Raw genomic sequence first — 15,651 nt, forward strand, 5'->3', positions numbered from 1 at the left:
TTGAAATGAGATGAAAATCATTCAGTGTATCAAAAGCTGGGAATCTTTAGTGTCATTTGGATACCATTGGATTTAAGCCAGTTGAGCATGGAATTGTTGAAAAGAATAATAAAGTTAGATATACATGTTAGATGTGTGAATGAAATGCTGCAAATATGTTGTCAGGAATTGTGTCTAAAGGGAAAATTGTAATTAGGTGTTCTAGGAATGGAACTTTATTGAAGATAAAGAAGTAGAGTGATATTTTTATTCATATATTTAGAATTGGATCCATCCTCTCTTTACTCTCATTTATATGGTAAGCATATTCTGTGAACACAAAATCAGGACACATTTTTATACATGGTAAGATAGATGGTTGAAAGTGTGACGGGATATTTAAATTTTGCATAATTTTAGAAAATCTGAGACAAACTCATTACCTGATTGATAAATAAGAGGCATGCAGAACATTTCTTTATTTTTACCTGAATTCCATTGAATACTATATTTTAAAAAATTTCTGTGAAAAGCTTAGCTTGTTTAAAATATCAGGGGAAAAATTGTCATTTTGGTAACATACCTGCACATAAACTCTGTCAGAAGGCTTGTCATTTTAAACATACTTACAATCTTTAAACACAAAACACTAAAAATCAAACATCTAAAGGTATTTATTCCTTGACTTTTGGTCGTTAGCTTGTGCTCATTGAATTATTTAATACTCGAGTATTGTCCAAAGGGATGTCATAATTCAGGCTAGGATTGGACCATAAAAAGGCTAAAAAATTTTAGCTATTGAGAGCAACTGTTATTCAGTAACTCTGAAAAAAATTTCTCTACTTTTGGCAGAAATTGCCCTTTGGAAACTTGAAGTATCATTTTTTTTCCCCTCAAAGCCTCACAAATGGAAAAGTTGTGCTGAATAGATGTCTTTAGTACCTACAACCAAGAAAAAATGTGTTCCTGGGAAGGAACAGTGAAAAGTCTTTAGAAAACTGGGTTAGGATGGATTTGAACAGATCTCTTTTCTTACACTGCAAAAGGCTTTTATTTTGTTTTTGTATCTCCAAGTGGCATCAGCTTGTAGCAAATGCAGTTCCGTTGCAAGGGTTCAAGTCTTCAGTTATAAAGCAGAAAACAGAAGAGAGAGCTCTACCTCTGGACAAAGTAATCATTGCCATTTGTTAAGCTATTGTAAGCATCAATTAATTCCTCTAAACAAAGGTGAAGAAGCTAAAGTCTTTAGTTGATGTAAATTAAGGAGAAGGGTACCTCTCTTTTGTAATATACTTAATATGGCCTCACTTTGATACATTTAGGAGATGCCAAGTACTGCAATGACGCTCATTCTCCATCCACTAGGCATAAAGAGAGTTCTTAGTGAACTCTCTGGTAGTTGAGAATTTGATTTGACATTCAGGAGGACGTTTTGTTACCTTAAAGAGACCATTTTGTACGTGAAGGTCTCCCGTGGTATCTTATGTATGGCCTCATTCCCTGCCATTTCCTTCTTTACTTTTTAAATTCTAATGAAAATGGAACTGTCCAGCTCCCAACAAGCCTGAGCATGTTTCACGCTTGTGTCGTTATTCATGCTGTCCCCTCTGTGTTACAAAATTTCCACTCCTTTATGTAGCCAACTCCTACTGATACCTGAAAACTCAGCTCAATGCCATCTTCTCCGGGAAGCCGTTCTTAACCAGCTGGTCGGCATGAGGCTGGCTGAGGTATAGCATGAAGATGGGGAAAAATCAATAGATTTAAGGTGCATTTTGAAGTTGGTAAGCAGTCACTATATATTGTTAACACGAACTGTCTTATTTTAGTAAAGAGCATTATTTAAAAGTGATGGTTGCGTTAAAACAGTTAATGTTGCTGAAGGCTAATAGAGATATTCTCCCAGATGTAAGTGGTATTTATTATTTTCTATGTTGGAAAAGTGAATGCCATAGTGAATTCGTTTTATTTTTCTAGTTGCAAAGGAAATATTGCTTGGAGTTTTCTATACGAACTAGCCTCATACTGCCTTTTGGCCATGAAAGAGATTTCCCATCTTTCTTTCCATCTTTGGCCATAAAAAGATTTTCTTTCTTTTTTGTAATAAGTTTAAAAGCATAGCCAAACATAGAAATTTCCATATTGACTTATTCATTTCCCCAAAATATGACTCACTTTGCCAGCAAAAAACCAGTATAGAGAATGAATACTCCAAAGAAATACGCTATTGACCACTCTACCCTTATATCAGAACTGTGGGATTTAGGCAAATTCATTCTATGCCTAAACATCTTGAATGACACATTTACATATTGCTCAGGTGAATATCCTGTCATTTACCAAAAAATCTTTTATTTTGCTTGTTTTTCCTTTTTTGAACAATCAAGGTGATTTCTCCCAACAGCCTAATCAGCTTTTGTCTACTTCCACATTGTGAAAACCTGATGCTTGTTTCATATGCTTTATCTAAGGGGTAAAACAGAGTGTTAAAAAGTGGCGAGGTTCCCGTATTAATTTCCCAGGGCTGCCATAACAAAGTGCCACAAACGGGGTGATTTAAACAACACAAGTGTATTGTCTAGCAACTCTGGAGGGCAGAAGTCCAAAATAAAGGTGTCCGTGGGGCTGCGCTCCCTCTGGGACTCTGGGTGGAGCCCCTCCTTGCCTCTTCCTAGCATCTGGTGGCTTGCTGGCAAGCTTTGGCATTCCTTGGTGTAGAGATGCATCACTTCACTTCTCTGCCTTCATATGGCGTCCTCCTCGTGTCTCTGTCTTCACATGGCATCCCCTTTACAAGGACACCCATCATATTGGATTGGAGAGCCACCCTACTCCACTAGGACCTCATCTAAACTAATTACCTCTGCAACGACACTATTTCCAAATAAGGTCACACTCTGAGGTACTGGGGGTTACCACTTCAATGTATCTTTTTTCAACTTATAACAGTTACCAAAACCAATAAGAGTAAAAGCTTCTGCCACTGGGGAATTACCTAGCAGTCAACCTCTCCGCTTTTTACATATATTTTCTTCATTACATGTAGAAAAATAACTAAATAGAGATATGGAAAGCATATGTGCGTGCGTGTGTGTGTGTGTGTGTGTGTGTGCAGGCTTGCCTTTACAGACCTAGAATGGGTCCCATCACTGATAACTCATAGAGTCACAGAAAACACTGCAAATCATGTTTTACATTTCCATGCCTGGCTCATTCCTTTGATTAAGGCATAGCCATTGGCAAAATATTCTTAGAGAAGGCTATGCATTTTTGTTTGTAATATCAGCACACCATTTTTCATCTTCTCTCTCTCTAGTGTGATTTAATATAGGCAAAATAAAATGAAATTCTGATGGATGGCTTTTGTTTCTACATCCTGGATAAGATAGGTTACAAAATACCAAAGTGCTCCACAATTTGGCTTAGGATGGATTTTAACCGCTTCTTCCCTACACTTGGGAAAATGCATCATTTGCGGTGTGTTTCACTACTTTAGACAGGTGATCTGAATAATTCAGTTACTCTAGTTCTGAATTTGCTCAGTAGCCCGATTTTTTCTGCTCACTTCTCTAATCATTCAACAATATGCTCAACTGACATTTCATGCACGTACACCATACACCAGACAGGAGGAAACAAAGATGAGCTATAATCTCTACCCTCAAAGGCCTCTCTCTAAATAACTAAATCAAAGAGTTTTTTCCTGGCTACTTTTCTTGATAACTTGCACATTGGATTATGGTGTTTTCAAATATAGGGATGAGACTGAGAGGATGAATAAGTACATCAGGAGATGTTAAATTTATTCTTGTACCTTCTACTGTGATTTTGAGACTTACATTTGTTTTTTATGTATTTTTATTTCAGCTGAAAGAGACATCAGTGTCTACTGTGGGGTGCAGGCCATTACGATGAAGATTAATTTTTGCACAGTACTCTTCTCTGGTTACTCTGAAACAGATCTGGCACTGAATGGAAGACACGGGGACTCCCATTGCAGGGGCTTCATCAATAATAACACCTTTCCCGCCGTGGTCATTTTCATCATCAACCTCAGCACGTTGGAGGGCTGTGGAAACAATCTAGTGGTAAGATCAGGGTGAAATTGTGTGCTAGACTTGGGGTCATTACTAAAAGATCTCCCCATTTCATGAAATAATCAGAAGCTCAATCTGTCTTTCAAGAAAAAATTCCAAGAATACTGAACCAATCACTTCCCTTTGCCTGTTTGAGGATTCTGCTCCCAAATGTACAATTGTATCTTCCAGTAATGGTTCTGTTTATTGTATCTGGCAGTTGAGGGGTCTGAGATCGGCTGTGCTTCTCTAAGCAACATTATTTTGTTTGAGTGACATTGATGAATATTTGTCTACAGTTTATCATAGCTATGTTCCTCATGCTATTTATGGAAATACCTGATCATACAAAAATTGCTTGTTCCACTGAGATGGGCAACGAATCACTTGGCCTATTGCTTCTTAGTGACCTCACTCAGAAAGAAAGATGAAATATGGAAAAGCAGCCTTAGAATTTTCTAGGTCTCGTGTTCACCACTGAATGATCCCCACCAGTGTTTTATAAAAGAAGGCTGTCATTATTTCTGGTGTGAAATTCTTCACTGTGTGGGACTGTCCTTTGAATTTCAACATGTTTGTCATCCCCAATCTTACACATAAAGTCCCAGTGGCATTCTCTTTCCAGTAGCACACTTTCTCCAGTGAAAATCAAAACACCGCTTCAAATATTTACACCCTGAATAAGAACCACTCGTCTATGCTATTTATTTATTTATCCATGCATTGAACACCAAAAAATAGAATTGAATAAGGAATTGACTCTCCTGGGAATTAAAATTAATTGAAGTTAAAATATTGTGGTTTTGGGAGTGTTACGCTGAAATTCATTTAGTACGATCTTTTCGTTTTGCTTGTTTAAATTAAACATATTGGTAAATCCTAGCACAGACAAAAAGGAGATACCATGGGCATGACAACTTAGCCCAGTGAAGAAGGAGAAATTGGCTTTTCCTCTCCATAAATTATTGTTTGGCACTAAGGCTTGATTATTCTACAGGCAGGGTTTCTGAGACGTGGTGAGAGGTGGGAGACAGGAAGAAGAGATTTGTCTGCATCTCCTTTATCTGTTCCCAGAGGGAAGGCAGTTAGAATATTGTGCCCATGACCCTTTCCAAGCCTGCAGCTTGAGTTTTGTTGACTCTTTTTATTAAAAACGTTTATTCATCTCTCAAGTTGTGTGCAGAGAGGTTATGCAGTGGGCCGAAGGGAGAGTGAGTATCGCGGGGCTGCGTCTCCCTGTGGAGGGAGGGAGCCTGCGGAGAGCAGCTGCCCTTCCCCTCCTCCCGACACAGCTCAAGATTTCTCCTTCATGGCACTGTCTTCTCTGGATTTCAGTCATCTGACCCTACCGCCAAGAAAACAACTCAGCAGAAAAGCCAGGAGAAGCATGCCTGTGTGTGGATGTGTCTTTTACTTTCTTCAGAGCTGCGTAACTTGTATAAAATGATATATATGTGTGGTTTTCTTTTTCAGACAGAATTGGCATGTTTAGGTAGCCAGTCAGGCAGGTGGTGAGAGGAGGGAAGATTTGCTTGGTTTTCATTATTGCCTTAGATGTCACCAGCTTTGGTGTCTGCTCCAAGGACAGTCTTTCATGGGAAGAATTAAGCAGAGTACTAAATCACTGGATTGGAATCGAAATGTTTTCATTCATGACGACTCTGACTCTGTTCATGAATTAGCTGGATAATTGCCTCTCCTTTGCCCATGTGCTCCTGTGTTCAAGCATAAAGTTTATTCTATTGTTGAAAATTGGGTATTACAGGTCTCCGTAATATCTGCTAAAAATATTTACTGAGCATCATATTGTATTTGATGTGGTAGGAGAGGCTATATTCCTCTATGGCATTGTGAAGTCAAGAACATCATTGATTATTCCTAAAACGGTGGCTCTTAAATTTAGTGGGATTGGAGAATCCAATGAAAGCTAATCAGTCCCAGGAAAATACACAAATGGATAATATTTTTATATGACTTCTGGGAGTTCATGAAACCCACCTGTGGTCTACTGTCCTGGAGGGGATGAGAATCCCATGTACCGCAGAGGAAGACCCGGGAAGATCAGCCCTCAGAAAATGTCTGACCTTAATGCATCTGTTCAGAATTTATCTCAGGGGCTTGAAGACACTGGTCTCACAGTGCTACACTGAAGATGCAAAGGCAAGCAAGACCGAGAGGGCTCCCTACCCACAAAGAGCTCTGATCACGGCTGAGGGGACTGCCCAGTCAGGGGCTGCTCATGCACAGTGACCCCCGCTGTGATGGGGAGAAGCAATGCATGTGGAGGAGTCAGGAGAAGTTTCCCAGGGAAGATGAGATCCAGGGACGAGTAGTGAAGTGGGGGAAAGAGAAAGCAGAAGGAGGACGCACGAAGGCCAGAGCAACATGGGCTTTGGGGCAGGAGCATTATTAACCAAGAGTGGGAGCCTGGAGATATGAAGCTAAAGCGGAAAGCAAGATCAGATTAACAGGGATCTTTTAAGCCATGCCACAGAATTCAGAGTTTACTTGTGACCATTTTCAAATTACTCACTGTGAACATTTGATCTTTCTCTTTTCTTATTTATGAAATATGAATAAAATGTTTTTGGTAAATATGAAGTTTCATTTAGTTAAAAGACATATATAATCACTTATAAATAGCATTATGAGTGTATAATCTCAAAACCATGCATGTTATAGTTGGAACAGACCCTAGAAATGGTCTCATCTAATGTTTTGTTCTTGTATATGAAATGCCTGTATTTATATATATCTATTTAATCATTGAACTTGATCTATCATTCTAACAGGTATCTACAATTCCTGGAGTCAGTGCTTATGGAAATGCAACTTCAGTACAAATAGGAAATATTTCGGGATATATTGATACTCCAGACCCACCAACGATCATCAGCTATCTACCTGGGCTTCTCTACAAGTTTAGTTGTAGCTATCCGTTGGAATACTTGGTTAATAATACCCAGCTTGCTTCGTAAGTTTGCATTTTATTCTTGCTATCTTATATTGTTTTTATGATTGAGTCATTTTTTATCCTTGAGGGTCTTATAAAGATGGCAGGATTTATTGAGAATAGCCAAACTCAATGTAATGGAAGCCATATTAAGCCTAATATTTCTATCTATTTATCTATCTATCTAATCTTTCTATCTATCATCTATAATTGTTATAACCCATATCAATAGTTCAGGGTGTATATACATTTTATTTCCCCCCCAGATTAAAACTGGTTCAAACTAATTAGGGGGTTGCCTTGGGTTCTCCTCTCTCCCTTCAGAATTGTCCAAGAACTCTGGGTGCTTATGCAGTGCAGAAGGGCCTATCATGTGTCCAGTGTGTAGAACATTCAGTCACTACATTGCTGGGTCCTGCTTGGCTTCGTCTCTGCCACATGCTCTCACTGTTGGACTCACTGACCCAAATCTGGGGTCTCCATGCCTCCTGCTGAGGCGTCACCTGCACAGGCGCTGAGGATTCCCAAAGGAAGGTGGCATCACCCAGAGCCAGAGAGCTCCAGGCATGGACAGAGGTCACAGCCTTTTGTTTATAGTCATGATGCACTTGTTATTCCCAAAGCACGTACTCTGAGACAGCGCTACCTCCACATTACAGCAGAATCATCTGGATTTGTCAACTATTTTTGACAAAATGGGGCGATTGAGTGAAAACTTTCCCTCTCCAATTCCAGGGTTTATGATCACACAGGTGTAGTTATTGTTTAATCTTGGTCACGAGGGAACATGGAGGCCACATTTTGCTTCAGTTAAAAAACATTCACAGGGGCTGGCCCTGTGGTTTGTGGTTAAGCTTGTGCGCTCCACTTCTGCTGCCCAGGGTTTCACCTGTTTGGATCCTGGGCACGGACATGGTAATGCTCATCAGGCCATGTTGAGGTGGCGTCCCACATAGCACAACCAGAGGCACTCACAACTAGAATATGTAACTATCTACTGGGTGTCTTTGGGGAGAAGAAGAAGGAAAAAAAAAAGATTGGCAACAGATGCTAGCTCAGGTGCCAATCTTAAAAAAAAAAAAGAGAGAGAGAGATAGAGAAAGCATCTTTAAAAAAAAATTCATGATGGTTTAATGTCACAATGGTGATAAACACCTTGGTCAAAAGCAAGATTTTGATGTGGAAAACAAGACAGGAAAGACCTTGAGTCAAAAGGATGCAGATGTAGAGGGAAGCAAGCCAGTAGGGTGTCACAGTCTCTCACTCCGCTCCCCCAGTAAACACATTCCTGAGCTTCAGTGTGCATGGCAATTTACTCCTTTATTCAATAAATATTTATTATACACCTACTAGGCACCGTGCAATGTTCCAGCAGTGAACAAAGTGAAACAAAATCTCCCATCTCATGAAACTTTCATTCTAATTGAATTGATGAGAAGTTATTTGCGTCAGATTCAAATTCTTTTGGAATGACATTTTTCTGCAATGTAATGCAATATGGGAAAAAGATGCCTTGACAAATGAAAAGATCATCAGGACAGTTTGTCTTTCCTTGGTCCCTCTTGCTTTTTGATTATTTATCTGTTCAGTGATTTAAACAGTACGCCAGACCTACTTAAAAGCATGCCAGGCTTACGCAAGAGTTTTAGTGACTTAAATCTAACTGAAACTTTTAATTTAAAATCTCATCAATGCTTTCCATTTTCCAAATCTGTTTTAGATCCTCAGCTGCTATTTCTGTGAGAGAGAACAATGGTACATTTGTCAGCACTTTGAACCTGCTCCTTTATAATGTAAGTTGATGGGTGAAGGATGTTATTTTCTCTCTCACTGTTCTGAGGAGCCATTTATGCGAATGGCTTTTACATAAAAGTCTACCGAAAGCCACATTAACCCCGTGATACTTCGGTAACATTTATCCATCTTTACTACCATTTTCATATATCCTAGTGATGAAGGTATACTAAAAAGTCCATTATTTTCTAAAAGTTGGTAAATGATGTAAATTTATTTTATAAATGTGATTCTGCATAGTTACTTCATGTCTACTTACATTTATATGTACATATTTATTTGTATGAGTATGTGTGTGTATAGTCGTAGTCAGGATCAACATCTTGGGAATAATATTTTTGTGATAAAAAGACAGGAAAAATCCAACTGATGCTTCTCTTAAAGGTGTGCATGGCGATGAATGTGTTAATATTTTCAATCTGGGTTTTGGTCGACGACAATTCTATCACATCTGAAATAATTTGGGGTGACTACATAGTATTGTTTAAACTTTTGTCATGTAAATATCGACAGTGGCAGCCAAATGTGAAAAATACATGGATTTCTATTTATAACTCTAACATTAATCCCCCAAATGATATTTTCATGTTGATTAAAAATTTTTATTCATACATTTTAAATGCCTGATTTAAATATCAATTTTTCAATCTATCAACCAACATTTTTGTAAATTATGAATCTGATTTTTACATTATTATTCATGTCATCATGGCACTGAGTTATAATTCATGCAACTGATTTAAAAGTCAGTGCTTTATACTTTGAATATAATGAGCTATAAATATTGTAGTAGGACATTTTCCAAAGGCATTTAGAAAAATCATGTTTATAAGTTTGTAGTCTGACACCACAGAGTTCTAAACAACAAATTAAAATGTGTTGGAATGAAGACTGCCTTTCCGTCGTTTCTAAACTTTCTCCTACAAGGAGAAGCTGCCAAGTTACTTGGTTCTACAATACTCAGCAAATATGTGCCAATATTCACTCCCAGTATGGCCAGATATTGTTGTTGTGAGCCATATTTTTAAATTAGAAATTTCTATCTGTTGATTTACATGTGTGAGCTCCTTGAGGTGGAAGGCAGGTTTGGATTCAGTATTGTTTATTATAATTAAGCGAAACAAAGAGGAGAATTCCTGATCTTAAAAAATATACCCACATGGCATTTAATGATACCATTATTGCCTGTGAAATTAAATTATTCTCTCACTGGAAAAGCAGAAAACCAAAATTTATAAGTGCGGATTTGAGGAAAGCTTTGCTGTTAAGTTCTTTCCTTTGTCATTAGAAACAGTATTGTAGTCTTGTTGCTAATTAGACATAATCCTTCAAAAAGTTTCTAGAATCTTAATGCTAAATAAAAGCCTGTAATTTGATGATAACCTTAAGATTTTAATTCTATGGTAAAAGGGTAACCAATTGTTTGATATCAGACTATAAATAAAACAGGCAGTGCCAAAGTACTCCTCATTTTTAACCAGTTTGCAACAAAAGTATTACTAATGGTTGAATTAAAAAATTAAATGGAATTTTTTAAAAGTTATTTATTAACCATTTATTTAATACAATTTAACCATTTCCTTACAAACTAGATTTTTTGTTTAATTAACACACTTTATTTTTTTAGAGCAGTTTTAGGTGTATAGAAAAATCGATCTGAAAGTACAGAGAGTTTCCCCAGACCTCCTGTGTCTGCACACAGTTTCCTCTATTGTTTACACCTTGTATTATGGGGTACGTCTGTTACAGTTGATGAACCGATATTGATATATTATTAACTAAACACAGCAGTTTGCATTTAGGTTCACTCTTCACGTTGTGTATTCTCTGGGTTTTGACATTTACATGTGACATGAGTCCATCATTCCTGTATCCCACGGAATAATTTCACTGCCCAAAACTAGTTTTCTAATGTGGCTCCATTGTAGTATTTCGCCACGTGACGGGGCATTAGAAAACTAGTAATTTACACTAGAAAGAAAATTTGGTATGCTTTCACTAATTGAATCCAAAATCATATTTATTTGTTCAGAATGCTAACATTCAGCAACCCAAATGTAATTTTATTGTAGCATTTCAAATTAACTATTATTTTACGACCATGTCTTGCTATTTCCTGTGCAGAGTTTTTGAGTTTGAATTCTTAGGAATGATGGAAAGTTACATTACACACTATGCACCCATTACCCTTATTCTCAGTTTAATTATTTGGAGAGGAAAGTTGTACCCAGTTTGGATTCAGTGCAATTGTTTATTTCTATGTGTTCTGGGATTCAGTAAATGTACTTAGGCAAATTTTATTTATAAAAAACAATGACTTTTATTGACTATGCAATTTCCATATACGCAGATTATTTCAAGTTGATGCGGCCTTATTTTTGTGTAACACAAAGATACGAGTTTTCTCCTATGTGGAAATAGAAAGTGAGGCTGACTTTGATAATACCTAAATATTAATAATAATACCTAAAATAAATTATACCTAAATATTAGTGTGCTCTGAGCAGATACAGAAACAGTAAATCTGAAAGAGAGTTATGGCAATTAGAATATTTTTTTATAGTTGAAGAAAAATTTTAAATAAAAGTAATTCACTTTAGGGACTATACTGTACTAATGAATAAAGGCAACTATACAAAATAAAGTCAGAAAATTACCTTTTAGAAGCAATTTTAAGAGAAAAATTTGATGAGTTGTGATCAAACCACAGCTGAGTCATATCATTTGCAAATGACTTAGCAATATAATACTTGTAAAAAAGTAAGTAGTTTTCTGGACAATATTGATGCAAGCATAAGATGAAAGGGTTGTATAGTTAATGAAAGGTGGATTATATGGCGAAACTGTAAAGGGGAGCCAGAAAGATAATTAAATAAAAATATTACCTATCAGAAATGGTTAGAGGAGTTATTATCATTTATCACAGAAACATAGAAAATAAGTACAGCATATAATCCCTCATTTATCCAGCTTTATGTGGGAATGAAATGTTCCACATAAATGCAACTTTTTGAAAAGTGAAGCATTCAAACTATTATTGTTTTAAGCTAAACAATTCAAAATCTGTTGCTTTCTTCCCAGCCTTGTGCTGTATTTTGCCTTTGCTTGATGACTTTGAGATTTTCATAATGAACATTAAAAATTTCCCTTTGCTGCAAAGTAGCAATATCTTCAGAGTCACTCAGTTTGGGGGAAACAATTTTCCTCCATACTTCATGATTTGACAGCTTTCGTTTTTAGGAGTTATTTTTTGCATTCTACATTTTTTTCTCTGTTTTTCTTTATTATCAAATTAAAGCTGTCACTTCATTTCTAATCTGCTGCTTTAATATACGTAGGATGGGGAGTAATACAAATTTCTCTCCAGAATTGGTCTAAAATAAGAGTAAAAAGATAGAAACGAAGTCCTGAGACGACCTCCTCTAAGTAATCAGCAAGGAATTTGGTGCAGGAACCTAACGGCATGCCTGTTGGCAACTTGGAGAATATGTTGGTCTCTTTTTTGATTTTCTATTAAATTTTGATAATTTCAAATTGCCAGATATGTGATTTTGGGTAAATGAAAGATTATCAAGAGTATAAAGACCTATAACTCCAGTGGCAAAGAGCTTAAACTTAAGCAGATATACTTTAAATAAGTGAAATATTAGCCGCTGATATAATTTAAATAAAGAGAATATTAATTTAAATAAACCGCATATAGACAATTGACGATTAAACAAATTAAATATTAGCCACTGACTGTTAACCATAGACTATAATTTAAATACACTGTACATCAACCATCATATATGGCAAACTCTGGAAACAAAAAGATTTGTGCATGGAAATGAACTTGTTACTTGGGTTTGGTTTAAGAACAGTTCTGCCAAGAAACTAGAGGACTAACTAGGTTCTTTCTGGAGTTAGATCTGTAGATTTATGTTGCTTTGCCCCCTCTTTTTTTTATATGACATTATTGATTTAAGTAGAAATGTGCTGTTGTTGGGAAGGCAATGATGGAGTCATTATTTATTTTTTTCATCATTAGGATTCAACCTACAGTCAGCAGTTAATTATCCCGAGTACAGGATTACCTTTGAAAACCAAAGTATTTGCAGCTGTACAGGCCACTAATCTGGATGGCAGGTATGTTCCAACTCTTATCTTTGGTTGGTTAAAACAGTTTGGCTGCCTAAAGCCTCGTGAATCACAAAGTTAGCTCATTCATTTTTAATTTAAAAAATACTGTCATTGCTACATCATTTAGGAGTGCTAATGAATAGAAATAACAAATTACAAAGATTAAGGGATGCAACTCATTTTATGTCATTAATCAGAAAATAACAAGTCTTCCCATAAAGAAGCAGGGGTAGTGACTGGGAGAAGCCATGGGGAGATCTGGGATGTTCTATCTTTTCATCTGAAAAATGATTAATCAGATGCAGTCATTCTGTGAACACTTATGATTTGTGCACTTTCCAATGTGTATGTTACTATTCAATAAAAACTTCTTAGAAAACAAAAGAACCCTCCTCACAAGGATCTGAGCCATAATGATATGAAATGACCCCCAGAAACATCTCTGTAAAAAATCAAAATCAATCAAGGTTCATGTGATACTTAGAAAATATAGAATGATCAAAAATAAAAGGGAATTCAAAAGCTAGAGATCCAATCTTGCCCTATAAAAAAATTGTAACATGTAAATGGTTTATTTTGGGTTTCTCATGTGCTATTATTTAAACTTTGCATCCTGAAGAGATTAATATACTCTAAAAATTTGGTTCTATTTAACCTTTTCCCTTTCCATCTTCTTGGTATTTCTATTTTGAATATATGGGATTCTTTAAAATTGTCTTACTAAATGCAGAATTTAAAAAAAATTTATTGGCATTCACATCCGATGGACTAGTAATTTTTATAACACCGGAGTTGGGATAAAGTGATGTATAAATCTAGGCACGATCTGGCCTTCTCGGGGAAGGCTGTGCATTTGCCTCATGGCTTTCTCCTGCCTAACACAGTGTCTATCGTGAACTCCCACTCCCTCCCTGACTGATTCTGGCATAATTTACAGAGTATAATTTATGCACGAAACTCCTTTGCTATATGTGTTATTATAATATCCTCTGTCATGTGTTAGAGACAGTAACTTCTAGAAACAAAAGGCCGTTATTCACAGTGAACATGGAAGCACCTATGTAGCTCACTTCTGGGGTTTGCTTCTTGAGACTTTGACGATTCAGTTGCCTTGAATACAAATTTTAGCCTTACCCCACTTTATGTGGGATGGCAATTTGGTGCAGATTTTTAAACATCTTGAGTTTAGGCAAATCTTTTAATAAACAAGAAGCCTCTGCAAATAACTAAGAAAAAACTATATTCCGTGGGGTGAGACATTTGTCAATATTTACTGCCCTTGGATTAGTAACAAATACCCGAAAGAGAATTCTGACTCTAGATCATTCTTTCCTCTTTCTGCAGATGGAATGTCTTAATGGATTACTGCTACACGACCCCATCAGGGAACCCAAATGATGATATTCGATATGATCTCTTCCTTAGGTAGGTGTCTAAGTCTTGTATTCACAGCAAAGACTGAATTATACATAATTGAAATGGAAAATCCAAGTCAGATAAACAAATTATAGGGCTCTTTTATTGCTTTTAAATTTAAAATTTTACATTTTGAACTTTTAGTCCTTACAAAGCTGGAAGTATAAAAGTCAAGAACAGTTTTCAACACAAAATGCTGATAAGGCTATTGTTGAATGAGAATTGCGAGTAAGTTAGGTCCATCAAAGATGTTTTATTCATGTTTAGGACATCTAGGAATATTTCACTGTCTTAGGAAAAGCATGGCTAGGACATTATTGGCAATAAGAGAAAGGCAGTGGGAGGGCACTATTTATCTGCAGCTAGGCTGTCTCATCATGTCAAAAGGAGAGTAAAATTAAAGTAATGGTCTAGACAATTTAGACCCCAAAATGCTTTTCTTCATTTATCAGTATTTAATACGAAAGTATAATATAGCCTACCACTCCTTTTTTATCAGAGCCAATAACTTCAACTTCATTCCCCAATAGACAGTGATGGAGTGAATGTAATCTACATTTGGGGGAAAAGGACATTGATCATAAAAACATTCAATCATCCCAGCTCCCTTTCAGCATTTTTATCTGACAGCAGACAGACCTGAGAGTCAAGCAATAGCTTCTCCTCCTGCTTATAAAATGCAGTTGGCTCAGATCACTGCTGCTCATGGACACGTGATGGGAGTAATCTGATGGGAAATACCAAAAGAAAACGTTTTATTGGCTAATCAAGGCTAAGATGATGCTCAGAGGGTATGGTCAAACTGACCTCGTGTACTCTGTTGCTGGAAGTGTTAATTTGGACAACATTTTTTGGAAAAAAGGTCAGTATGTATCAAAAACCTTAAAAGATTTCATATTCTTTGATTCTACTTTTACAAGTTGGGAAACATATTCTAAAATATTGATGACTTTCTGGTCTATCAGTGCTATTTGAAATAGTAAAACATGGAGCAAAGTGGATGTTCAGCAATAAGGAAATGGGTAGATGAATTATGGAGAATCAGTAAATTGAGGGCTCACACAGGCTCTACAATCATATAAAGTTATTTATAAAATGAAAAAAAATGGTCAGTTCTATATCTCCCCCATTTCTATCCTTTTGATATTTCTATGTTTGGAAATATATGGTTCTTTAAAATTTAATTGTATTAAAATATGAAGTAAAAAGGATCAGCACATACAATTGTGTGTACAATGGACATCATTATACAACGTATGACAGAAAAGACTGTGAAGAAATACATCGAAAGGTTCACAGTGGTTAAATGAT

General features: G+C 36.4%; 1 protein-coding gene across 1 annotated transcript in view; it reads left to right on the top strand.

Moving 5' to 3' along the window:
- ZPLD1 (zona pellucida like domain containing 1) overlaps positions 1-15,651 on the top strand; it is a 317,360-nt gene that overhangs the window by 287,975 nt on the left and 13,734 nt on the right. The window contains exons 8-12 of the mRNA XM_070508686.1: positions 3,847-4,067; positions 6,848-7,029; positions 8,729-8,801; positions 12,833-12,930; positions 14,269-14,349. Of these exons, the coding sequence (XP_070364787.1) occupies positions 3,847-4,067; positions 6,848-7,029; positions 8,729-8,801; positions 12,833-12,930; positions 14,269-14,349 (655 nt within the window). The remainder of the gene's footprint in view (positions 1-3,846; positions 4,068-6,847; positions 7,030-8,728; positions 8,802-12,832; positions 12,931-14,268; positions 14,350-15,651) is intronic.

The sequence above is a fragment of the Equus asinus genome, chromosome 5, assembly GCF_041296235.1.
Source record: "Equus asinus isolate D_3611 breed Donkey chromosome 5, EquAss-T2T_v2, whole genome shotgun sequence".
NCBI lineage: Eukaryota > Metazoa > Chordata > Mammalia > Perissodactyla > Equidae > Equus > Equus asinus.